Genomic DNA, 26,344 nt, shown 5'->3' with positions numbered 1-26,344 from the left:
CTTTTGGGTCCACCTCACCTTGCCACCACATCTCCACCGTGACACCAGACTGCTTTCAAGATTTTCTTCTGATAAAATGTATATTTTTAAAACAAGGTGCGTATCTGAGGTGGTGTTTTATTTTATGTACAGTATTTACAAATTATTGCAGGGTATTTTCTATTTGTGTTACCGTATTTTTCGGAGTATAAGTCGCTCCGGAGTATAAGTCGCACCGGCCGAAAATGCATGTGTATACATATATATACATGTGTATATATACACACATGTATACACGTATGTGTACATATGTATACCTGTATGTGTGTATATATATGTATCAACAAGTGTATGTGTATGTATATATATATATATATTAGAGATGCGCGGATAGGCAATTATTTCATCCGCAACCGCATCACAAAAGTCGTCAACCATCCGCCATCCACCCGAACTAACATTTAATCAAAACCGCACCCGCCCGCACCCGCCCGCACCCACCCGTTGTTATATATCTAATATAGACGATGCAAGGCATTAGTGAGGTTATAAAGCTTTTGCCTGTTAAAGAAAGGAGACAGATTCAATTCAGCAGAGACATTCAATGCGTGCCACGCTGTCACGGCCCAGACGCACACCAGTGCGCAATCATCTGGGAGCCGCGCTGAGCGCACCTCCAAGCGCGCTCGCGCCACTCAAACTGCTGCAGGCAGCTGCGTTCTATCTTGTTTTAACATCCTGTGGCACTCTTCTGGGATCACGGCGGACGAAACTGCTCATGCTCAGGGTGTTTGTGGAGATTCGGGGTTTTGCACAAATGTGATGCACCATGTTAGATGTCCCGGTTTTGTGACTGTCGTAGACATAAACAGCGTCGCAGCTCTTGCAAATCACGTAGCCAGCATTACTATCATCCTGATTTACAACCTCATAAAAACGAGTCCACGCTGAACTTTTCTGGCCTTTTTTCCCCCTGGTCTTTAGTATTCCCTTTTTTAGTTTGTCGCGTACCATGTTTGCTGCCGGCGTTGCCATCTCTTTTTTTTTTCTTCTTCTGTTGTGGCATATGCTGCAGGTGCCTGCTCGTTTTTCGTATGTGGGTAACAACATTTAACTATGTATATATATTTCCCAATTGGTTTAACTGCCACCCGCCTGAATCTATTTAAAATCTAATTTTTTTTAATTTCAACCGCCCCACCCGACCCGCGGATAAAATCTAATTTTTATTTTATTTCAACCGCCCGACCCGCGGATAATCCGCGGACTCCGCGGTTGTGTCCGCAAACCGCGCATCTCTAATATACAGGTAAAAGCCAGTAAATTAGAATATTTTGAAAAACTTGATTTATTTCAGTAATTGCATTCAAAAGGTGTAACTTGTACATTATATTTATTCATTGCACACAGACTGATGCATTCAAATGTTTATTTCATTTAATTTTGATGATTTGAAGTGGCAACAAATGAAAATCCAAAATTCCGTGTGTCACAAAATTAGAATATTACTTAAGGCTAATACAAAAAAGGGATTTTTAGAAATGTTGGCCAACTGAAAAGTATGAAAATGAAAAATATGAGCATGTACAATACTCAATACTTGGTTGGAGCTCCTTTTGCCTCAATTACTGCGTTAATGCGGCGTGGCATGGAGTCGATGAGTTTCTGGCACTGCTCAGGTGTTATGAGAGCCCAGGTTGCTCTGATAGTGGCCTTCAACTCTTCTGCGTTTTTGGGTCTGGCATTCTGCATCTTCCTTTTCACAATACCCCACAGATTTTCTATGGGGCTAAGGTCAGGGGAGTTGGCGGGCCAATTTAGAACAGAAATACCATGGTCCGTAAACCAGGCACGGGTAGATTTTGCGCTGTGTGCAGGCGCCAAGTCCTGTTGGAACTTGAAATCTCCATCTCCATAGAGCAGGTCAGCAGCAGGAAGCATGAAGTGCTCTAAAACTTGCTGGTAGACGGCTGCGTTGACCCTGGATCTCAGGAAACAGAGTGGACCAACACCAGCAGATGACATGGCACCCCAAACCATCACTGATGGTGGAAACTTTACACTAGACTTCAGGCAACGTGAATCCTGTGCCTCTCCTGTCTTCCTCCAGACTCTGGGACCTCGATTTCCAAAGGAAATGCAAAATTTGCATGGTTGGGTGATGGTTTGGGGTGCCATGTCATCTGCTGGTGTCGGTCCACTCTGTTTCCTGAGATCCAGGGTCAACGCAGCCGTCTACCAGCAAGTTTTAGAGCACTTCATGCTTCCTGCTGCTGACCTGCTCTATGGAGATGGAGATTTCAAGTTCCAACAGGACTTGGCGCCTGCACACAGCGCAAAATCTACCCGTGCCTGGTTTACGGACCATGGTATTTCTGTTCTAAATTGGCCCGCCAACTCCCCTGACCTTAGCCTCATAGAAAATCTGTGGGGTATTGTGAAAAGGAAGATGCAGAATGCCAGACCCAAAAACGCAGAAGAGTTGAAGGCCACTATCAGAGCAACCTGGGCTCTCATAACACCTGAGCAGTGCCAGAAACTCATCGACTCCATGCCACGCCGCATTAACGCAGTAATTGAGGCAAAAGGAGCTCCAACCAAGTATTGAGTATTGTACATGCTCATATTTTTCATTTTCATACTTTTCAGTTGGCCAACATTTCTAAAAATCCCTTTTTTGTATTAGCCTTAAGTAATATTCTAATTTTGTGACACACGGAATTTTGGATTTTCATTTGTTGCCACTTCAAATCATCAAAATTAAATGAAATAAACATTTGAATGCATCAGTCTGTGTGCAATGAATAAATATAATGTACAAGTTACACCTTTTGAATGCAATTACTGAAATAAATCAAGTTTTTCAAAATATTCTAATTTACTGGCTTTTACCTGTATGTATATATATATATATATATATATATATATATATATATATATATATATATACCGTATTATACGTCGCTCCAGAGTATAAGTCGCACCGGCCAAAAATGCATAATAAAGAAGGAAAAAAACATATATAAGTCGCACTGGACTATAAGTCGCATTTTTTGGGGAAATGTATTTGATAAAAGCCAACACCAAGAATAGACATTTGAAAGGCAATTTAAAATAAAGAATAGTGAACAACAGGCTGAATAAGTGTACGTTATATGAGGCATAAATAACCAACTGGTATGTTAACGTAACATATTATGGTAAGAGTCATTCAAATAACTATAACATATAGAACATGCTATACGTTTACCAAACAATCTGTCACTCCTAATCGCTAAATCCCATGAAATCTTATACGTCTAGTCTCTTACGTGAATAAACTAAATAATATTATTTGATATTTTACGGTAATGTGTTAATCATTTCACACATAAGTCGCTCCTGAATATACGTCGCACCCCCGGGGCCAAACTATAAAAAAAACTGCGATTTATAGTCTGAAAAATACGGTATGGCCAAAAATATTGGCACCCTTGCATTTTTGTCAGATAATGCACCACTTCTCCCAGAAAATTGTTGAAATAACAAATGCTTTGGTATTCACGTGTTTATTTTGTTTGCATTGGAACAACACAAAAAAACCCCCAAAAAGGCAAATCTGATATTATTTTACACATAACTCCAAAAATGGACTGGACAAAATGATTGGCACCCTCAACTTAATTTTTGGTAGCACACCCTTTGGAAAAAAGTTTTATGGACAGAATTTCTAGGCGCAGTCAAGGCGTTGAGGGGATCTGGTTTGGTGGCTGCAGGATTAGGTCTCTGCTTTTTGCAGATGATGTGGTCCTGATGGCTTCATCTGGCCAGGATCTTCAGCTCTCACTGGATCGGTTCGCAGCCGAGTGTGAAGCGACTGGGATGAGAATCAGCACCTCCAAGTCCGAGTCCATGGTTCTCGCCCGGAAAAGGGTGGAGTGCCATCTCCGGCTTGGGGAGGAGATCTTGCCCCAAGTGGAGGAGTTCAAGTACCTCGGAGTCTTGTTCACGAGTGAGGGAAGAGTGAATCGTGAGATCGACAGGCGGATCGGTGCGGCGTCTTCAGTAATGCGGACGCTGTATCGGTCCGTTGTGGTGAAGAAGGAGCTGAGCCGGAAGGCAAAGCTCTCAATTTACCGGTCGATCTACGTTCCCATCCTCACCTATGGTCATGAGCTTTGGGTTATGACCGAAAGGACAAGATCACGGGTACAAGCGGCCGAAATGAGTTTCCTCCGCCGGGTGGCGGGGCTCTCCCTTAGAGATAGGGTGAGAAGCTCTGCCATCCGGGAGAAGCTTAAAGTAAAGCCGCTGCTCCTCCACATGGAGAGGACCCAGATGAGGTGGTTCGGGCATCTGGTCAGTATGCCACCCGAACGCCTCCCTAGGGAGGTGTTTAGGGCCCGTCCAACCGGGGAAGACCCAGGATACGTTGGGAAGACTATGTCTCCCGGCTGGCCTGGGAACGCCTCGGGGTCCCACAGGAAGAGCTGGACGAAGTGGCTGGGGAGAGGGAAGTCTGGGCTTCCCTGCTTAGGCTGCTGCCCCCGCGACCCGACCTCGGATAAGCGGAAGAAGATGGATGGATGGATGGAACTCCAAAAATGGACTGGACAAAGTTATTGGCACCAGCTTAATAGTTCCCAGTTCCACACTAACACCACCAGCCATGCAACAAACTTGAAAGTACCGTATAACGAGAAAAAAAATGTGATGACTGCAAAACGCAAATAAGTTTGAGTAAAATATGTAGGATCCTACTCTGGGAAAGATCAGTCATACTAAATCATTGTGGTATTATTGTGTCAGTTTGCCGCTATATGCACTGGTCGTCATGGAAACTGTCGTCCTGCTCCTGGCAAAACACTACCGCTTTGGTCCGCTGGCACCGCCAAAATCAAGCAAGTTCTTCAGTGGGGCTTTAACTGCATATATAAATATATTTTTATATACACAGTACAGGCCAAAAGTTTGGACAGACCTTCTCATTCAATGTGTTTTCTTTAGACTTGGACTTCCTTTTTATTGTCATTCAAATTTGAACTTTACAGTACAGATAAGAACAACATTTCATTGCATTAGCTCATGGTAGTGCAGGATAAAAGAGCAATAAGGTGCAGATATAAATAAATAGGTTACTGCACAGATAAATATATTGCACTTTTTCACATGCGTCCACGTTTATGGGACTCTCCCGTAAAAATCGGGAGTGGTGCATTATCTGACAGAAATGCAGGGGTGCCAATATTTTTGGCCATGACTGTATTTAAGAGAGTTTAAGAAAAAAAAATAGTAACATAAGCCTTTTCTTTGCTTTTAAAAGCATAAGTATTTTTTATAAAAAAAATAATGATATTTAAAGTGAGACGTTTAGTTTCTGCAAATTAGAGGAGATATGGTAATTAATATTAAACTTCCCAAAGAGGAAAATAATTAGCTCTCACCTCTGCGGCTCAAGTGAGGACTCGCCCCTCTGGAGCCCCCTTGGGAGTGTGGGGTCCCTGCTGCAAGCTGGACAGAACCATTCCTCTGTGGGTCGGGGGTGGAAGCGTGTTCGCGGGCCGGGCTGTGGGCATAGAAGAAGGTCCAAATAACCATCTGCACAGATGCTATTTGATGGTACGAGGACAGTGTTACAAACAACCAAGCTGGCATTTTAAGAGCATGAGACAACAGAAGAGGATGCAACATTTGCAAAAAAAAAAAAAAAATCGTGCCAGATCAAACATTGCCATTTAGTGGCAGGATTAACGAAAAGCAGGAAGAAAGGAGGACTAAACATCACCTGGAAAGAAAGAATCACATTACTTTTTTTTATTTTAATTCCGACAAACACAAAGGGGCGAGGAGGTATATCTTGATTGGTTGGAGTGAGCAGGCGTTTTTTGGCGGCGACCTCAGCTCGCTCCTTACCTGCTCTCCCCTGTGCTGAGCTGGGTGACGCAATGAGGTTGCACGCTGGCTACCTGGACGCCTGAACCAAAACTGTCCGAGCCCGGCTGCTCGACCTCTGGGGTCGCCGCTCGGAGTTGGGGCTCAAATGTGGCGTGTTCCGGTGCGAAGGTGGGCGAGGTTTGCTGTGGCTGCTTTCTAATAGTGGTGCCGGCTCTACGAGGGCTGGACTCCGGATGTTTGTTAATGGTACTACGGAAGTGAGAGGGGGGGAGGGAGGGCAAACCACACACACACACACACTTGTAAGACAACACCAAACAGAGCTTGAGGAGGCAGAGATGACACCTCCTGAGTTAAAAAAAACCTAATTTGAAAAGCAGAACCAGATGTATACATTAAGACCAGTTTAAAAAAGAACAAACATGGCCGCAGCAACAAAACAAAAGCCAGGAAGCCCACACAGAACCAGCAACCTACGGTGTGACCTAAGCTTTAATTGGAAACAGAAGTATAAACAATGGAACCACATACTGCACAATGAAGAGCGAACAAAAAAGTGGTACAAAAGCAGCTAAAGCTACATGAGACTAGGACTAGGCAGATCTTCAGAGGGGGTTTCAGTGACCGTGATGGACTCGTCAGCCACTACATAGTGGGCCGACACCGCAGGGCCCCGCGAATCTTGCCTGCTGGGAGTCTTGGGGCGGGACGGGAGGGGGAGCGTCAGGCTGAGGTTGGCGCGGGACAGGTACCTTTCTTTACGGGAAGGGTGAGCAGCGTTGTCCCCGTCCTGCCCCAACACGCTGCCGGGGCGTTTCCTCTCGGAGTCTGGCGTCGACGGGTGGGTGGGCATGGCGAACATGCCCGACACATTGAAGTCCACCTCTGGACAGAAAGAAGACGTGAGTGAACCACCAACAAAGATAAACCAGAGTCTGGCCTACAATGTCAATTAATCAATCAGAAAAGAAAACAGTAGTAAACAGGAACAAGTCTTGGCAAGACTTTCTGACCACAGAACTTTCCTCCAGAAGGTCTTATATCTGTCCATGTGATGTCAGATGTAGGGCTGCAGCTAACGATTATTTTTCTATCGATTAATCTATAGATTATTTTTTTCGATTAATCGGTTAATCTATAGATTATTTTTTTCCGATTAATCTATAGATTATGTTTCCTTTTACCGATTATTTTTTTTATTTAAAATGAAGAGGAAAAAATAAATGTAGGCCAGTTTTTTCAAAAGGCATGGCTTTTATTTACAAAAAAAAAAGTATGGCCACTCAGTCAACATTGACAACAACATGACAAAATATTCTGTAACAATGTAAACATTTAAAACTTTTAACATTTAACAAAATTAAAAGTAGCTTATTTGCTTTTTAATGTGCAAATATAAAAGTAAACATCCAGTGCAAATCTTAATATTCTGGAATAGTATAAGCATTTCAAAAGTAAAAGTATTGCTTATTTTGCTTTAAAATGTGCAAAAATAAAGATAAACATCCAATACAAAAAAGTGCAAAACGGAAATATTCTGTAACAAGTGTAAACATTTCAACAAAAGTAAAAGTATTGCTTATTTGCTAAAATGTGCAAAAATAAAGCTAAACATCCAATACAAAAAAGTGTACAGTGTAAACATTTCAACAAAAGTAAAAGTATTGCTTATTTTGCTTAATTACACAACAATGATAGTATGATTAAAGTGAAAGTTAATTGTTGGTTTGTACATAGTATATGTAACTGTTAATGTTGTAAAAGGTATTTGCACAACTAATTAACGTTAGCGTTTGTGACACGTCTTGTGCCGTGGGGTTCTTTCAGGACCGACAGACTGAACGCCAGACGGCTTTGCCAGGTTTACAATCTTTTAATTTTACACAAAGTCTTTTCTCTTCCAACTCTTTTCTCTTTCTTTCCTCGCTTTTCAGCTCCTCTTGCTCGCTCGCTCGTCGTCCCCTGTCTCTTGCGGCGTCGCTCCCGGCGCGCCCCGCCTCGCCGCTCGCTCGCCGCCGCCGCCTCTCCACAGCGTTAAAGAGGAGCGCGTCTTTTTAAACACTGAACAGGCACGCCAAACGCGCCTCTCAGAGCAAACGGTGCTTTAGTTTATGAATTTACAACGCAGATGCAAATGACACATTCATGTTTTTGTGTAATAATGACAACGTATAGGCACGCGGACGATTGACTTGTTTATGGTGATGTCAAGAACGCTGTCGGGGGTTTTCTTTTCAAATGTTCGTTCATAGCCGTTGTGCTGCTATGATAGGCCATTTCCGCTCGACACAGTGTGCATACAACAACATTATTAGGCCGTTTATTGAAATACTCCCACACTTTTGGCGTGCTTTTTTCCCCTCGCTCGCATCGTCTGCTTTGCGCTCTGCCATGACAGTAGTGTGACGTAAATATGCGACGCGCCGACGCACAAAAACGGCGTCGACGTATTTACGTAACCGATGACGTCGATGACGTCGACGCGTCGTTTCAGCCTTAGTCAGATGAAACAAAAATGTTGGTCTTGTTGGTCACAAAAAACATTCATGAAGTTTGGTTCTTTTATGAATTTATTATGGGTCTATTGCTGGGTATTGTGGCCAATCAGCTCAATTTTTGTTACATCTGACCACTGAACTTTCCTCCAGAAGGTCTTATCTTTGTCCATGTGATGTCAGATGAAACAAAAATGGAGCTGTTTGGCCACAATACCCAGCAATATGTTTGGAGGAGAAAAGGTGAGGCCTTTAATCCCAGGAACACAATACCTACCGTCAAGCATGGTGGTGGTAGTATTATGCTCTGGGCCTGTTTTGCTGCCAATGGAACTGGTGCTTTACAGAGAGTAAAGGGGACTATGAAAAAGGAGGATTACCTCCAAATTCTTCAGGACAAGCTAAAATCATCAGCCCGGAGGTTGGGTCTTGGGCGCAGTTGGGTGTTCCAACAGGACAATGACCCCAAACACACGTCAAAAGTGGTAAAGGAATGGCTAAATCAGACTAAAATTAAGGTTTTAGAATGGCCTTCCCAAAGTCCTGACTTAAACGTGTGGACAATGCTGAAGAAACAAGTCTATGTCAGAAAACCAACAAATGTAGCTGAACTGCACCAATTTCGTCAAGAGGAGTGGTCAAAAATGCAAGCAGAAGCTTGTGGATGGCTACCAAAAGCGCCTTATTGCAGGTAAACTTGCCAAGGGACATGTAAGCAAATATTAACATTGCTGTATGTATACTTTTGACCAAATCACATTTTCAGTAGACCCATAATAAATTAATAAAAGAAGCAAACTTCATGAATGTTTTTTGTGACCAACAAGTATGTGCTCCAATCACTCTATCACAAAAAAATAGAAATGATTGGAAACTCAAGACAGCCATGACATTATGTTCTTTACAAGTGTATGTAAACTTTTGACCACTAAATTTATTATGTAAAAATTAAATATACCGTATTTTCCGCACTATTAGCCGCACCTAAAAACCACAAATTTACTCAAAAGCTGACAGTGCGTCTTATAACCCGGTGCGCTTTATATATGGATTAATATTAAGATTCATTTTCATAAAGTTTCGGTCTCGCAACTACGGTAAACAGCCGCCATCTTTTTTCCTCGTAGAAGAGGAAGTGCTTCTTCTTCTACGCAAGCAACCGCCAAGGTAAGCACCCGCCCCCATAGAACAGGAAGCGCTTCTTCTTCTACTGTAAGCAACCACCCGCCCGCGTAGAAGAAGAAGAAGCGCGCGGATATTACGTTTCATTTCCTTTGTGTGTTTACATCTGTAAAGACCACAAAATGGCTCCTACTAAGCGACAGGTTTCCGGTTCATGAAAAGACGCAATCTCTCCATCCGCACACGGACTACTATTTCACAGCCTAAAGACTTTCAAGAAAAGCTGGCTACTTTCCGTGCATATTGTAAAAACAAGATAGCTGAAAAAAAGATCCGGCCAGAGAACATTATCAACATGGACGAGGTTCCACTGACTTTTGATATTCCTGTGAACCGCACTGTGGATACAACGGGAGCACGTACGGTGAATATTCGCACCACAGGGAATGAGAAGTCATCCTTCACTGTGGTTCTAGCTTGCCATGCTAATGGCCAGAAACTTCCACCCATGGTGATATTCAAAAGGAAGACCTTGCCAAAAGAGACCTTTCCAGCCGGCGTCATCATAAAAGCTAACTCGAAGGGATGGATGGATGAAGAAAAGATGAGCGAGTGGTTAAGGTAAGTTTACGCGAAGAGGCCGGGTGGCTTTTTTCACGCAGCTCCGTCCATGTTGATATACGACTCCATGCGCGCCCACATCACGCTGGTTTTTAATATATTATTAAAGTTTGACTGACCTATCTGACTGTTTTTTTGACATTCCTGTAGCGCAGTTAGATGCGGCTTATAACACGGGGCGGCTTATAGGTGGACAAAGTTTTGAAATATGCCGTTCATTGAAGGCGCGGCTTATAACCCAGGGCGCCTTATGGTGCGGAAAATACGGTAAATAATAAATCTAAAAATATTCAAAACATAAAATAGGAAGAATAGTAGTAGTATTAATAGCAGTCAATACAATTTAAAGTAACAAATCAAAATTAAGAACTTAAGAAGAGCTTAAAATAATTAGTAAAAAGCCTGACTGTGGCAAGCTCTTCCACAGGTGGGACCCATAGTGAATAAATGACGCCTCACTGTGGGTCCTAGTTAGATAAAAAGGCGACATTTAAAAACTAATTAATAGGACCTTATAATCGTCAGGGAGCCAATGCAGCGACTTTAAAACTGGTGTAATGTGGTCAAGCCCTCTGGTCCTCGTCAGCACGAGTGAAGCTGAGTTTTGTAGATTTCTAATATTCTTTTTTGGAAGACCAGATAGCAGGACATTGCAATAGTCTTGGCGACAGGAAATAACTGTGTAGGCCTGAGACATCGGCATCAGGATTTTTTTGTTCATGCTTGAAGTAAGAAATTATTACTTTAAAAAAGCAGTTTTATACTTGTGAGTGTTGATGACACAGCTTTGCAACACTTGATATTCTAGTTTCAAGCATGTTTTACTCAATATAGGTCATAACATCTCAGCAACAAGCTGTAATATCGTACTGAGATCATTTAGGACCAAAACACTTAAAACAAGTAAAACACTCTAACATGAAATCCGCTTAGTGAGAAGAATTATCTTATCAGACAGAAAATATTGGTTGGGGAGGAGATCTTGCCCCAAGTGGAGGAGTTCAAGTACCTCGGAGTCTTGTTCACGAGTGGGGGAAGAGTTGATCGTGAGATCGACAGGCGGATCGGTGCGGCGTCTTCAGTAATGCGGACGCTGTATCGATCCGTTGTGGTGAAGAAGGAGCTGAGCCGGAAGGCAAAGCTCTCGATTTACCGGTCGATCTACGTTCCCATCCTCACCTATGGTCAAGAGCTTTGGGTCATGACCGAAAGGACAAGATCACGGGTACAAGCGGCCGAAATGAGTTTCCTCCGCCGAGTGGCGGGGCTCTCCCTTAGAGATAGGGTGAGAAGCTCTGTCATTCGGAGGGAGCTCAAAGTAAAGCCGCTGCTCCTCCACATCGAGAGGAGCCAGATGAGGTGGTTCGGGCATCTGGTCAGGATGCCACCCGAACGCCTCCCTAGGAAGGTGTTTCGGGCACGTCCGACCGGTAGGAGGCCACGGGGAAGACCCAGGACACGCTGGGAAGACTATCTCTCCCGGCTGGCCTGGGAACGCCTCGGGATCCCCCGGGAGGAGCTGGACGAAGTGGCTGGGGAGAGGGAAGTCTGGGCTTCCCTGCTTAAGCTGCTGCCCCCGCGACCCGACCTCGGATAAGCGGAAGAAGATGGATGGATGGATGGATGACAGAAAATAAGCAAATATCACCCTTATTTGAGATATTTCATCTTACTTAGATTTCACTTTTTGCAGTGTACTTTGAGCACAAGCGGTAGAGTATGTTTTTTCTACACTGCAAGAAGTCAGTGTTGAAAAACAAGAAAAAAAATACAAAAATGAGGGGTATTTTATTTGAACTAAGCAAAATTATCTGCCAATAGAACAAGAAAATTCGGCTTGTCAAGACTTTCCAAAACAAGTCAAATTAGCTAACCTCAATGACCCCAAAAATACCCTAAAATAAGTATATTCTGACTAATAACAAGTGCACTTTTCTTGGTAGAAAAAAAAAAGAGACCTTTTTGCTCAATATGTTGAAAAATATTCTTAAATTAAGTAAATGGTAGTGCCATTATCTTGACATCATTTTTTTTTTATGCTTGAAATAAGAAATTATTACTTTAAAAAAATAGTTTTATACTTGAGTGTTGATGACACAGCTTTGCAACACTTGATATTCTAGTTTCAAGCATGTTTTACTCAATATAGGTCATAACATCTCAGCAACAAGCTGTAATATCTTACTGAGATCATTTAGGACCAAAACACTTAAAACAAGTAAAACACTCTAACATAAAATCTGCTTAGTGAGAAGAATGATCTTATCAGCCAGAAAATAAGCAAATATCACCCTTATTTGACATATTTCATCTTACTTAGATTTCACTTTTTGCAGTGTGCTTTGAGCACAAGTGGTAGAGTATGTTTTTTCTACACTGCAAAAAGTCAGTGTTGAAAAACAAGAAAAAAAATACAAAAATGAGGGGTATTTTATTTGAACTAAGCAAAATTATCTGCCAATAGAACAAAAAAATTCGGCTTGTCAAAACTTTCCAAAAAAAGTAAAATTAGCTAACCTCAATGACCCCAAAAATACCTTAAAATAAGTATATTCTCACTTTTCTTGGTAGAAAAAAAAAGAGACCTTTTTGCGCAATATGTTGAAAAATATTCTTAAATTAAGTAAATGCTAGTGCCATTATCTTGACATCATGATTTTTTTTTTCATGCTTGAAATAAGAAATTATTACTTTAAAAAAATAGTTTTATACTTGAGTGTTAATGACACAGCTTTGCAACACTTGATATTCTAGTTTCAAGCATGTTTTACTCAATATAGGTCATAACATCTCAGCAACAAGCTGTAATATCTTACTGAGATCATTTAGGACCAAAACACTTAAAACAAGTAAAACACTAACATAAAATCTGCTTAGTGAGAAGAATGATCTTATCAGACAGAAAATAAGCAAATATCACCCTTATTTGACATATTTCATCTTACTTAGATTTCACTTTTTACAGTGTACTTTGAGCACAAGTGGTAGAGTATGTTTTTTCTACACTGCAAGAAGTCAGTGTTGAAAAACAAGAAAAAAAATACAAAAATGAGGGGTATTTTATTTGAACTAAGCAAAATTATTTGCCAATAGAACAAGAAAATTCGGCTTGTCAAAACTTTCCAAAAAAAGTAAAATTAGCTAACTTCAATGACCCCAAAAATAGCTTAAAATAAGTATATTCTCACTAATAACAAGTGCACTTTTTTTGGTAAAAAAAAAAAAAAAGACATTTTTGCTCAATATGTTGAAAAATATTCTTAAATTAAGTAAATGGTAGTGCCATTATCTTGACATCATGATTTTTTTTTTCATGCTTGAAATAAGAAATTATTACTTTAAAAAAATAGTTTTATACTTGTGAGTGTTGATGACACAGCTTTGCAACACTTGATATTCTAGTTTCAAGCATGTTTTACTCAATATAGGTCATAACATCTCAGCAACAAGCTGGAATATCTTACTGAGATCATTTAGGAGCAAAACCCTTAAAACAAGTAAAACACTCTAAAATCTGCTTAGTGAGAAAAATTATCTTATCAGCCAGAAAATAAGCAAATATCACCCTTATTTGAGATATTTCATCTTACTTAGATTTCACTTTTTGCAGTGTACTTTGAGCACAAGCGGTAGAGTATGTTTTTTCTACACTGCAAGAAGTCAGTGTTGAAAAACAAGAAAACAAAAAACAAAAATGAGGGGTATTTTATTTGAACTAAGCAAAACAATCTGCTAATAGAACAAGAAAATTCGGTTTGTCAAAACTTTCCAAAACAAGTAAAATTAGCTAACCTCAATAAACCTCAAAAATACCTTAAAATAAGTATATTCTCACTAATAACAAGTGCACTTTTCTTGGTAGAAAAAAAAGACACCTTTTTGCTCAATATGTTGAAAAATATTCTTAAATTAAGTACATGGTAGTGCCATTATCTTGACATCATGATTTTTTTTTCATGCTTGAAATAAGAAATTATTACTTTAAAAAAATAGTATTATACTTGAGTGTTGATGACACAGCTTTGCAACACTTGATATTCTAGTTTCAAGCATGTTTTACTCAATATAGGTCATAACATCTCAGCAACAAGCTGTAATATCTTACTGAGATCATTTAGGACCAAAACACTTAAAACAAGTAAAACACTCTAACATGAAATCTGCTTAGTGAGAAGAATTATCTTATCAGACAGAAAATAAGCAAATATCACCCTTATTTGAGATACCGTATTTTCCGCACCATTAGCCGCACCTAAAAACCACAAATTTACTCAAAAGCTGACAGTGCGGCTTTTAACCCGGTGCGCTTTATATATGGATAAATATTAAGATTCATTTTCATAAAGTTTCGGTCTCGTAACTACGGTAAACAGCCGCCATCTTTTTTCCCGGTAGAACAGGAAGCGCTTCTTCTTCTACACAAGCAACCGCCAAGGTAAGCACCCGCCCCCATAGAACAGGAAGCGCTTCTTCTTCTACTGTAAGCAACCACCCGCCCCCGGAAGAAGAAGAAGCGCGCGGATTTTCGTTACATTTCCTTTGTGTGTTTACATCTGTAAAGACCAGACCACAAAATGGCTCCTACTAAGCGACACGCGTATAACGCAGAATTTAAACTTAAGGCAATAAGTCATGCCGAAGAACACGGAAATAGAGCAGCAGCAAGAGAATATAACATAAATGAATCAATGGTGCGTAGGTGGAGGAAGCAAGAAGATGACCTGCGCCAGGTAAAGAAGACAAAACAGAGTTTCCGAGGGAACAAAGCAAGATGGCAACTGTTGGAGGACAAACTGGAACAGTGGGTTGTTGAGCAGAGAGCAGCAAGCAGAAGTGTCAGCACCATCACTATTCGAATGAAGGCAACAACGCTAGCAAGCGAACTTCACCTGGATGATTTTAAAGGTGGTGCTTCTTGGTGTTTCCGGTTCATGAAAAGACGCTTATAGACTACGGTGTCATCACGGACTACAAAGGCGGACTCGCACAATTTTTCAGGATTTATAGAGATCCCAAATACAGATCAGCAGGTACCAGAAGGTAAGAAAAGTTGTGTTTGCATAATGTTGCGAAACAAAGTGCCAGATAATATGTCTTACCTTATACACACACTTTTCAATTCGGACACCGAAGACGAAGAATTCGAAGGATTTACGAATGAAGAATAACTTCAGAAAGTGAGCGCTATGTTTATTTTGTGTGTTGTGACATTAACGTTCGAGCAACATTATGTTGCTATTGCTCTGCACTATTTTGAATTTTACTATGTTTGTGATTGCACATTTGCGTACATTTTGGGACAGAGTTGTTAGAACGCTGGTTTTTAATATATTATTAAAGTTTGACTGACCTATCTGACTGTTTTTTTGACATTCCCTTTAGCGCAGCGTAGGCGCGGCTTATAGTCCGGGGCGGCTTATAGGTGGACAAATTTTGAAATATGCCATTCATTGAAGGTGCGGCTAATAACCCGGGGCGGCTTATAGTGCGGAAAATACGGTATTTCATCTTACTTAGATTTCACTTTTTGCAGTGTAGCTGCACATACCTTCAGGAAAGAACCAATCGGCGTGCTGGATAATGGGCTCGATGATGGCGATTGCGTGGACCGATGTAGCAGCAGCTATTTCCGCCAGTGTCCTGCAGTTCGGTAAAAACAGTCAGCTCGATCGACGCCTCAACCTTTACACATGAATAGTTCTCACCCTTCGGATTTTGCCCACAGCAGGTTGGGCCCCAGGACGATGGCGATGTTGCTGGGAGTCATCTTGTTGGCGTCACTGTCTTGAGCCAGTTTGGCCAGAAACTTCACCAGGTACCTACAAGTATTCATTCAGTTGTTTACTACTCTTCTGCTTATTTCTTTCTTTCAAGGCAACTCTCACCTGAAGTTGGCTTTGTGAGTCTTTGGCAAACGGTCACAAGTCACCCACAAAGCCTGAAGTCTCTTGTCAGGGTCTGACACACTGCAACACACACAGTTACCAGTCACTGTTGCATCATGGGAACGCATCGGTGGCGTGTGTGTGTTTTGTTACTTGGATGCCTGCGTCCACTCGTCATAAAGGCCAAAAGTCATGAGAGGTTCGGGAAGTTCTCTGAGGTAAGACTTGAGGGCTCCTGTGTGCAAAAAGAAAGATCTAGGCTTTGTAGGTTTGTAACAGAAACAAAAAAGGTTGTCATTACCGGCGACGGCGTGTGGGTCAGAGTAGAACTCTTCAAGCTGGGAAGTTGAACAGTCCAGGGCGGCTTTTAGCTTCTTTAGTTTTGACGCTCCGGCTGCTATTCTGAAGAGTCCCTGCAAAGAAGGTGGACTTGGTGTTACTAGCCCTAACTTGTGTTTGGCTAAGTAGCCTGGACTAATGCAGACTTGTTATGCTGTGAAAGAGTTAGCCCATGTGTCTCTGACTGTTGTCCCTATTAAATCTACTTTGACAAAATGGTAGGAGAGTAGGGCTGGGCGATATGAACGTAAAAGTATATCTCGATATATTTTTACTAGAGATGTCCGATAATGGCTTTTTTGCCGATATCCGACATTGTCCAACTCTTAATTACCGATTCCGATATCGATATATACAGTCGTGGAATTAACACATTATTATGCCTAATAGAGATGCGCGGATAGGCAATTATTTCATCCGCAACCGCATCACAAAAGTCGTCATCCATCCGCCATCCACCCGAACCAACATTTTATCAAAACCACACCCGCCCACCACCCGCCCGTTGTTATATATCTAATATAGACGATGCAAGGCATTAGTGAGGTTATAAAGCTTTTGCCTGTTAAAGAAAGGAGACTGATCCAATGCAGCAGAGACATTCAATGCGTGCCACGCATTAATATCTCTTGGCCACGCATTAGTGGCTAAGAGATATTAATGCGTGATAATATTATTTATCATTATTATAATACTTTGACAAAAGTATTATAATAATAGAATAGACCGGTAAGGTCTATTCAGGTGTACTGGAGAGGAGGCTACGCCGGATAGTCGAACCTCGGATTCAGGAGGAACAGTGCGGTTTTCGTCCTGGTCGTGGAACTGTGGACCAGCTCTATACTCTCGGCAGGGTCCTTGAGGGTGCATGGGAGTTTGCCCAACCAGTCTACATGTGTTTTGTGGACTTGGAGAAGGCATTCGACCGTGTCCCTCGGGAAGTCCTGTGGGGAGTGCTCAGAGAGTATGGGGTATCGGACTGTCTGATTTTGGCGGTCCGCTCCCTGTATGATCAGTGTCAGAGCTTGGTCCGCATTGCCGGCAGTAAGTCGGACACGTTTCCAGTGAGGGTTGGACTCCGCCAAGGCTGCCCTTTGTCACCGATTCTGTTCATAACTTTTATGGACAGAATTTCTAGGCGCAGTCAAGGCGTTGAGGGGATCTGGTTTGGTGGCTGCAGGATTAGGTCTCTGCTTTTTGCAGATGATGTGGTCCTGATGGCTTCATCTGGCCAGGATCTCCAGCTCTCGCTGGATCGGTTCGCAGCCGAGTGTGAAGCGACTGGGATGAGAATCAGCACCTCCAAGTCCGAGTCCATGGTTCTCGCCCGGAAAAGGGTGGAATGCCATCTTCGGGTTGGGGAGGAGACCCTGCCCCAAGTGGAGGAGTTCAAGTACCTCGGAGTCTTGTTCACGAGTGAGGGAAGAGTGGATCGTGAGATTGACAGGCGGATCGGTGCGGCGTCTTCAGTAATGCGGACGCTGTATCGATCCGTTGTGGTGAAGAAGGAGCTGAGCCGGAAGGCAAAGCTCTCAATTTACCGGTCGATCTACGTTCCCATCCTCACCTATGGTCATGAGCTTTGGGTCATGACCGAAAGGACAAGATCACGGGTACAAGCGGCCGAAATGAGTTTCCTCCGCCGGGTGGCAGGGCTCTCCCTTAGAGATAGGGTGAGAAGCTCTGTCATCCGGGGGGAGCTCAAAGTAAAGCCGCTGCTCCTCCACATCGAGAGGAGCCAGATGAGGTGGTTCGGGCATCTGGTCAGGATGCCACCCGAACGCCTCCCTAGGAAGGTGTTTCGGGCACGTCCGACCGGTAGGAGGCCACGGGGAAGACCCAGGACACGCTGGGAAGACTATCTCTCCCGGCTGGCCTGGGAACGCCTCGGGATCCCCCGGGAGGAGCTGGACGAAGTGGCTGGGGAGAGGGAAGTCTGGGCTTCCCTGCTTAAGCTGCTGCCCCCGCGACCCGACCTCGGATAAGCGGAAGAAGATGGATGGATGGATGGATATTATTTATCATTATTTTAATATTATTGTCATTTCCATTAAGAAAGTGTTGACTATTGTTGCCAATGCCCTCAGATCAGGAGTGCGTTCCTCACACTTTGTGTGCGCAGTTGCAGCAAGCAGAACGAGGCCTTTAAGAAGTTAAAAAAATGTTTTAGAAAGACTAGGCCTATATTTTCGTTAGGTAAAAAAAATGTTCTGAATTTATTTCAATGAATATTAACGTTATAATGCTCAAATAGGGACGAGGGCGGGGTGCACAGTGAAGCAGTGAACAATTTCGCGACAAAGATGAACCTTTATTGATTGATCTGCAGCCATGACAAAATATCAGACAATCTCCATTGTCAACGACAGGCAGGAAAATAAAGATGAACATATAGCCTATGTTGTAGGCATAGGCATAGGCTCATACGTTTTTAAGTTGAAATAAAAAAAATTAAAAAAAATATGCCTCATAAGCCTTAGGCTGTCAATCACGCGCACAAACTTAAATTATACAATAACATATGTATGTCATCTCTATTTAAACAAAAATAAATTAAATAAATAATAATAATAAATTACCTGCAACTTATTGGCCAAGGCAAAAAGCTGAAGGGGGGAAATCAAACCCATCAGACTGCACTTTATCATCAAACTTGAATTATAATGAAAATAGACGGTCGCGACAAACAAAGCAGGCTAAATATCCTTACATTGTCGCCAATCGGAGATGCGCTTCACTTGAAAGCGAGGCCAAATAATTATTCACACATAGTAGTATATCTCCAATAGAAAAAAAACACATTAAACAACGCAATTGCCTTAATTCCTTTGCATTGTAGTGCGCCCAAACAACACGTAACCATCAAAATTATTCAGCTGACCGAACTCAATATAGGTTAGACATGGGCTTATTTGGTATAGCCTAGGTAACGTAGACTAATTCGTTTAACATATCCAATCGTATGTCTACTTACTTTTTTTTTTGTTAGCACTATGCAGGAATAAAATGGCATCTACAGTGCCAGGATTCATGCGAGAGCGCCTGGCCTCTAAAATGCGCCCTGCTGCGCTGAAGGAGCGCTCACTTGCACCACTTGTTGCTGGGACGCGATGCCATCTTTTTCTTTTTTTCTTCTTCTTCTGTTGTGTTGTGTTGTGCTGCAGTGCCTGATGCATAATTGACTGTTTCAAAGAGTGCTGCTCGTTTTTCGTATGTGGGTAACAACATTTAACTATGTATATATATTTACGAATTGGTTCAACCGCAACCCGCCCGCATCTATTTAAAATCTATTTTTACCTGCCCGACCCGCTGTTTATCCGCGGACTACGCGGTTGTGTCCGCAAACCGCGCATCTCTAATGCTTAATTTTGTTGTGATGCCCCGCTGGATGCATTAAACAATGTAACACGGTTTTCCAAAATAAATCAACTCAAGTTATGGAAAAAAACACCAACATGGCACTGCCATATTTATTAGTGAAGTCACAAAGTGCATTATTTTTTTTAAACATGCCTCAAAACAGCAGCTTGGAATTTTGGGACATGCTCTCCCTGACAGAGCATGAGGAGGTTGAGATTACTGAACAGTTAAGTCTTTTGAGTACCGTATTTTTCGGACTATAAGTCACAGTTTTTTTCATAGTTTGGCCGGGCTCCAGTGCGACTTATATATGTTTTTTTCCTTTTTCATTATGCATTTATGGCAGGTGCGACTTATACTCCGAAAAATACATTATACTTGCATACTTTCTGTACACTTAGTCTTTTGAGTACCGTATTTTTCGGACTATAAGTCGCAGTTTTTTCATAGTTTGGCCGGGGGTGCGACTTATACTCAGGAGCGACTTATGTGTGAAATGATGAACACATTAGCGTAAAATATCAAAAAATATTATTTAGCTCATTCACGTAAGAGACTAGACGTTAGAGATGCGCGGATAGGCAATTATTTCATCCGCAACCGCATCACAAAAGTCGTCAACCATCCGCATCCACCCGAACTAACATTTAATCAAACCCCCCCCCCGCCCATTGTTATACATCTAATATAGACGATGCAAGGCATTAGTGAGGTTATAAAGCTTTTACCTGTTAAAGAAAGGAGACTGATCCAATGCAGCACAGACATTCAATGCGTGCCACGCTGTCACGGCCCAGACGCACACCAGTGCGCAATCATCTGGGAGCCGCGCTGAGCGCACCTCCAAGCGCGCTCGCGCCACTCAAACTGCTGCAGGCAGCTGCGTTCTATCTTGTTTTAACATCCTGTGGCACTCTTCTGGGATCACGGCGGACGAAACTGCTCATGCTCAGGGTGTTTGTGGAGGTTCGGGGTTTTGCACAAATGTGATGCACCATAGTTAGATGTCCCGGTTTTGTGACTGTCGTAGACATAAACAGCGTCGCAGCTCTTGCAAATCACGTAGCCAGCATTACTATCATCCTGATTTACAACCTCATAAAAACGAGTCCATGCTGAACTTTTCTGGCCTTTTTTTCCCCCTGGTCTTTAGTATTCCCTTTTTTAGTTTGCTGCCGGCGTTGCCATCTCTTTTTTTTTTCTTCTTCTGTTGTGGCATATGCTGCAGGTGCCTGCTCGTTTTTCGTATGTGGGTAACAACATTTAACTATGTATATATATTTCCCAATTGGTTTAACTGCCACCCGCCTGAATCTATTTAAAATCTAATTTTTTTTTATTTCAACCGCCCGACCAAACCCGCGGATAAAATCTAATTTTTTTTTATTTCAACCGCCCGACCCGCGGATAATCCGCGGACTCCGCGGTTGTGTCCGCAAACCACGCATCTCTACTAGACGTATAAGATTTCATGGGATTTAGCGATTAGGAGTGACAGATTGTTTGGTAAACGTATAGCATGTTCTATATGTTATAGTTATTTGAATGACTCTTACCATAATATGTTACGTTAACATACCAGTTGGTTATTTATGCCTCATATAACGTACACTTATTCAGCCTGTTGTTCACTATTCTTGATTTGCCTTTCAAATGTCTATTTTTGGTGTTGGGTTTTATCAAATACATTTCCCCCAAAAATGCGACTTATACTCCAGTGCGACTTATATATGTTTTTTTTCTTCATTATTATGCCTTTTCGGCCGGAGCGACTTATACTCCGGAGCGACTTATACTCCGAAAAATACGGTAATTAAAAAAACCAAAAAAGATAGTTCTCCCTCCCTCGGCCATACCTCTTCCTTCATCCCTGTTTCCAGCAGCATCATAACGCAGGCCTCGATAGGCAGAGCGACATCTCGGTTACTCCGCTTCAAGTGCTCCTCTAGAGATGTGCCAAATGCCGGCTTCTCCGTCCAGGAATCTGAAGGAAAAAAAAGGTATCAGCCTTGTTTTTTTTTATATGCTAATCAAAGTTAAGTTTTGTTATGAAAGGCATCACTGCTTACCTTTCTGCAATTGTATAGTCGGTATCACGTCTTCCAGCACTGCCAGAGACCTCCTGTGATAGTCTGCCTGGGCCTCTAATAACTGGATTACAATGACAAGCATTATTGTGGATACTTTTTTAGCTACAGTTACATCAAATTAATTGTTTTTGCCGAGTTGCTCCACACCCACCATGGGATAATAGCGCACATATTCTCCTTCTTTGGACGCAAAGTTATACAAGTCCGCCGATAGCTGGTCCTGAGAAGGACATTTTTTTAAGAAAAAGATCAATTAAACTCTGATCACAGGCTTGAGTCATGTAATTCAATTCATTGAAGATTAAACCTACTTTGCAAATTTCTACTTTGTTGAGGGCCTCGTCCATCTCGTCCTTGAGGGAGTCTACCTTAGTGGCCATGGCCTGGTTGCTGGACTTGGTAGCTTGGTACCACCTGCACATAACAAAGCATGCAGAGATGTCCAAAACAGTCTTAAACAGGGTCTCTGCAGGTTTCAACATGTCAAATTTAAGACTTTTTAAGACCATCTTGAAAATAATTTAAGCCCATTTCACATCCAATACAACGACAAAGTAAAATCAGAGTGTTGGAATAATTGTTTGTAAGTTATCACAAAAGAAACGTTGTATTATGAATGCTGTCTTTCGAGGCCTAACAAGAGGAAGAAGGCTCATGAAACGCCACTGTGATTTCAACACGGACAGATGGCAGGATCTGCTCAACTTCCAGAGGAACTCTCTTTGAAGTGTTAAACGAACTCTCTCTGAAGTATTTCACAAACTCTCTTCCAACTATTTGGTAACCGAGGTCAACGCTATTTACGACCCGCTGCCCTCTTGACGTCGCTGTGGTCAGGAGACGGGAGGGGTTATCCATTGTCCTCCAACACCTGCCCCAGCTGGATCCATGAAGAGCCCAAGCCCGAGAAATCCCACTTCTTGGTCTTCAAAGCGACCGAAAACAATGACTGTTTTACATACCTCCCATTCCTGCTGTGACATGTGTTGGTGCGTGAACATTGAACATCTGAATTAAAAGAGGAGACGAAAACCTTCTTCGTCAGAGCGTGGTGCAGGACTGTACAGAGAGTGCAGTGGCCATGTCTCTCCTCAATATTGAGTCCAAATTGAATTCTGTCTCTGTTTGATTCCTTGCCTTTTGTCTTGTTTAATAGATGTCCTCAGTGTTTGAACGTGACACAGAGCTCCAGAATGAATTGTAAGTACCGTATTTTCCGGACTATAAGGCGCACTTAATATATTTTCATTTTCTCAAAACTCGACAGTGCGCCTTATAACCCGGTGCGCCTATTGTATGGAATAATTCTGGTTTTGCTTACCGACCTCAAAGCAATTGTATTTGGTACATGGTGTAATGATAAGTGTAACCAGCAGATGGCAGTCACACATAGGAGATACGTGTAGTAGTGATGGGATCGGCAGTTCTTTTGACTGTACTGAATCACTAGAATCAGTTCCTTAAATTGATTCGTTCAAAAAATTCGTTCACCGAATCACTTCTGCAGCAGCAGTTCTGTGGGCAGGTCGGCGAATCATGAGTCAGTCAGCAACAGCTTCCCCAGCGGCAGATCTCGGTGTGTGTCAGTTCGCGAACGACACAAGCCCTCAGCACCCAATGAACGACACGCACAGTGACTGAACGAGAGCCTCAATGTGACGTCTTCCTGTGTCAGTAGGTTCGCGAGTCCTGATTCTGAATGAGTGACTGAGTGCAGCGCGAACCTGAATCACGTCCTCAGCGACAACCAGTCAGTTCTTGTAGGTTCGTGAAGCGAACCTGAATCACTCAGCTACAGTTCTGTGGGCCAGAGGGCGACAGACGTGAATCGCTCTCTGCCCTGACAGACTCTCCTTGACGTTCGCAAACAGACATTGCAGCTGTAGTAGAGATTCTGTTACTTTTAAAAACACTGTGTGTGCGTTTCCGGCCTGTCCAATAAACAAAGTGTGACTAAATGTCTTGGTTGTTAAATATGTTTTATTGCACTGAAATGAAAATTAGAAATAAATAAAAGTGGGAAATAAAAAAAAATAGTTATAGCCTACTAAAATGCTTGCAATCAACAGTTAAATAAACAGGTCTCGTTTGTTTAGTGCAAAAACAAATATTAAATTAAGAAACCCTTAACAAATGCCAACATAAAAAGTAAATGTTCTGTAGCAAAGAAAATGTAAACTTAAATATGCAAACAAAAAGAAAATAAATACCTTCAAAATAAAACTAATAAATTAAGAGCCCTCCTCTCTGAGCTGCCACCTTACCGTGGTAGAGGAGTTTGCGTGTCCCAATGATCCTAGGACCTCGATGAAGAACACAAGACTCTGCAACATCGCGTGGACATCGGGGGCGGTACCTCTGGATTGGCAGACCGGGGTGGTGGTTCCTCTCTTTAAGAAGGGGAACCGGAGGGTGTGTTCCAACTATCGTGGGATCACACTCCTCAGCCTTCCCGGTAAGGTCTATTCAGGTGTACTGGAGAGGAGGCTACGCCGGATAGTCGAACCTCGGATTCAGGAGGAACAGTGTGGTTTTCGTCCTGGTCGTGGAACTGTGGACCAGCTCTATACTCTCGGCAGGGTCCTTGAGGGTGCATGGGAGTTTGCCCAACCAGTCTACATGTGCTTTGTGGACTTGGAGAAGGCATTCGACCGTGTACCCCGGGAAGTCCTGTGGGGAGTGCTCAGAGAGTATGGGGTAACGGACTGTCTTATTGTGGCAGTTCGCTCCCTGTATAATCAGTGTCAGAGCTTGGTCCGCATTGCCGGCAGTAAGTCGGACACGTTTCCAGTGAGGGTTGGACTCCGCCAAGGCTGCCCTTTGTCACCGATTCTGTTCATAACCTTTATGGACAGAATTTCTAGGCGCAGTCAGGGCGTTGAGGGGATCTGGTTTGGTGGCTGCAGGATTAGGTCACTGCTATTTGCAGATGATGTGGTCCTGATGGCTTCCTCCGGCCAAGATCTTCAGCTCTCACTGGATCGGTTCGCAGCCAAGTGTGAAGCGACTGGGATGGGAATCAGCACCTCCAAGTCCGAGTCCATGGTTCTCTCCCGGAAAAGGGTGGAGTGCCATCTCCGGGTTGGGGAGGAGATCTTGCCCCAAGTGGAGGAGTTCAAGTACCTCGGAGTCTTGTTCACGAGTGGGGGAAGAGTGGATCGTGAGATCGACAGGCGGATCGGTGCGGCGTCTTCAGTAATGCGGACGCTGTATCGATCCGTTGTGGTGAAGAAGGAGCTGAGCCGGAAGGCAAAGCTCTCGATTTACCGGTCGATCTACGTTCCCATCCTCACCTATGGTCATGAGCTTTAGGTCATGATCGAAAGGACAAGATCACGGGTACAAGCGGCCGAAATGAGTTTCCTCCGCCGAGTGACGGGGCTCTCCCTTAGAGATAGGGTGAGAAGCTCTGTCATTCGGGGGGAGCTCAAAGTAAAGCCGCTGCTCCTCCACATCAAGAGAAGCCAGATGAGGTGGTTCGGGCATCTGGTCAGGATGCCACCTGAACGCCTCCCTAGGAAGGTGTTTCGGGCACGTCCGACCGGTAGGAGGCCACGGGGAAGACCCAGGACACGCTGGGAAGACTATCTCTCCCGGCTGGCCTGGGAACGCCTCGGGATCCCCCGGGAGGAGCTGGACGAAATGGCTGGGGAGAGGGAAGTCTGGGCTTCCCTGCTTAAGCTGCTGCCCCCGCGACCCGACCTCGGATAAGCGGAAGAAGATGGATGGATGGATGGAATTAAGAGCCAGAAATGCCAACATAAAAACTAAATGTTCTGAAGCCTATGTTTAAAAATCTAACAAAGAAAATATTAACTTAAATGTGCAAACAAAAAGAAAATAAATAGGCTACCTTAAATAAAACAAAACAAATATTAAACCAAGGGCCAGAAAAGCCAACATTAAAACTAAAATTTCTCTAGCTTACATTTAAAAATATAAAAATGGAAATATCAACTTAAATATGCAATAAAAAAGAAAATAAATAGCTTAAATAATATAAAAATCAAGATAAATAATAGCCTATGTATATGTACATACATTAGTTATTATTTTTATTTTAAATCTTCTCAAACAGCCTGCCCTACACTTTACCCCCCGCCCCTCCCCCTCGCGTCGCTGCTGCTCAGCCTTGCCCTGCACTAACTTTCTTTCTGTCTCCTCTACTCTCATAACTTTATGTGTTGAGATAATGGGGACGGTGTTTGTTTTCATGTGGCTTGAGTCAACATTAGCCGTTAGCTTGGAGAATGAATGGAGAACGGATGCCAATGGCATGAAACATATCCCCGCGACGGGAGGAGAATCACTCGCGGCATTGGGGCGAGCAGAGCAGAGAGCGAGAGCGTTGTCGTTCACTGAGTGATTCATGTCGTTAATCCGCGGTGAACGAATCGTTCGCTCAGTCCCTCCCCCCGCCCCCATGATGAGTAGCTGGCTGCGTCGTTCGCCGACGTCGAGGGTTCAGTGAGTCGCAGAATGCGCCAGTTCCACTCATACCGGCATGGTCGCGGCGGAGCTCAACTAAACTGAGAAAGGAACGAATCAGTTCATGAAGTGATTCGGTTCAGTACGT

General features: G+C 42.9%; 1 protein-coding gene across 3 annotated transcripts in view; it reads right to left on the bottom strand.

Moving 5' to 3' along the window:
* The window catches only part of arhgap17b (Rho GTPase activating protein 17b), a 90,479-nt gene that overhangs the window by 14,152 nt on the left and 49,983 nt on the right, over positions 1 to 26,344 (bottom strand). For 2 of the 3 annotated variants that reach the window (XM_061974359.2, XM_061974360.2), the window contains exons 7-18: positions 22,080 to 22,182; positions 21,920 to 21,988; positions 21,748 to 21,829; positions 21,535 to 21,662; positions 16,278 to 16,389; positions 16,130 to 16,211; positions 15,977 to 16,057; positions 15,797 to 15,910; positions 15,640 to 15,731; positions 6,606 to 6,738; positions 5,872 to 6,102; positions 5,403 to 5,524 (exon numbers count right to left, since the gene is read on the bottom strand). In XM_061974359.2, the coding sequence (XP_061830343.1) occupies positions 5,403 to 5,524; positions 5,872 to 6,102; positions 6,606 to 6,738; positions 15,640 to 15,731; positions 15,797 to 15,910; positions 15,977 to 16,057; positions 16,130 to 16,211; positions 16,278 to 16,389; positions 21,535 to 21,662; positions 21,748 to 21,829; positions 21,920 to 21,988; positions 22,080 to 22,182 (1,349 nt within the window). The remainder of the gene's footprint in view (positions 1 to 5,402; positions 5,525 to 5,871; positions 6,103 to 6,605; positions 6,739 to 15,639; positions 15,732 to 15,796; positions 15,911 to 15,976; positions 16,058 to 16,129; positions 16,212 to 16,277; positions 16,390 to 21,534; positions 21,663 to 21,747; positions 21,830 to 21,919; positions 21,989 to 22,079; positions 22,183 to 26,344) is intronic. The other variant, XM_061974361.2, reaches the window with a different exon arrangement.

This window comes from Nerophis lumbriciformis, linkage group LG22, assembly GCF_033978685.3.
Source record: "Nerophis lumbriciformis linkage group LG22, RoL_Nlum_v2.1, whole genome shotgun sequence".
NCBI lineage: Eukaryota > Metazoa > Chordata > Actinopteri > Syngnathiformes > Syngnathidae > Nerophis > Nerophis lumbriciformis.
Note: the sequence above shows the minus strand (reverse complement) of the source record. Positions and strands in the feature narration are given on the sequence as shown.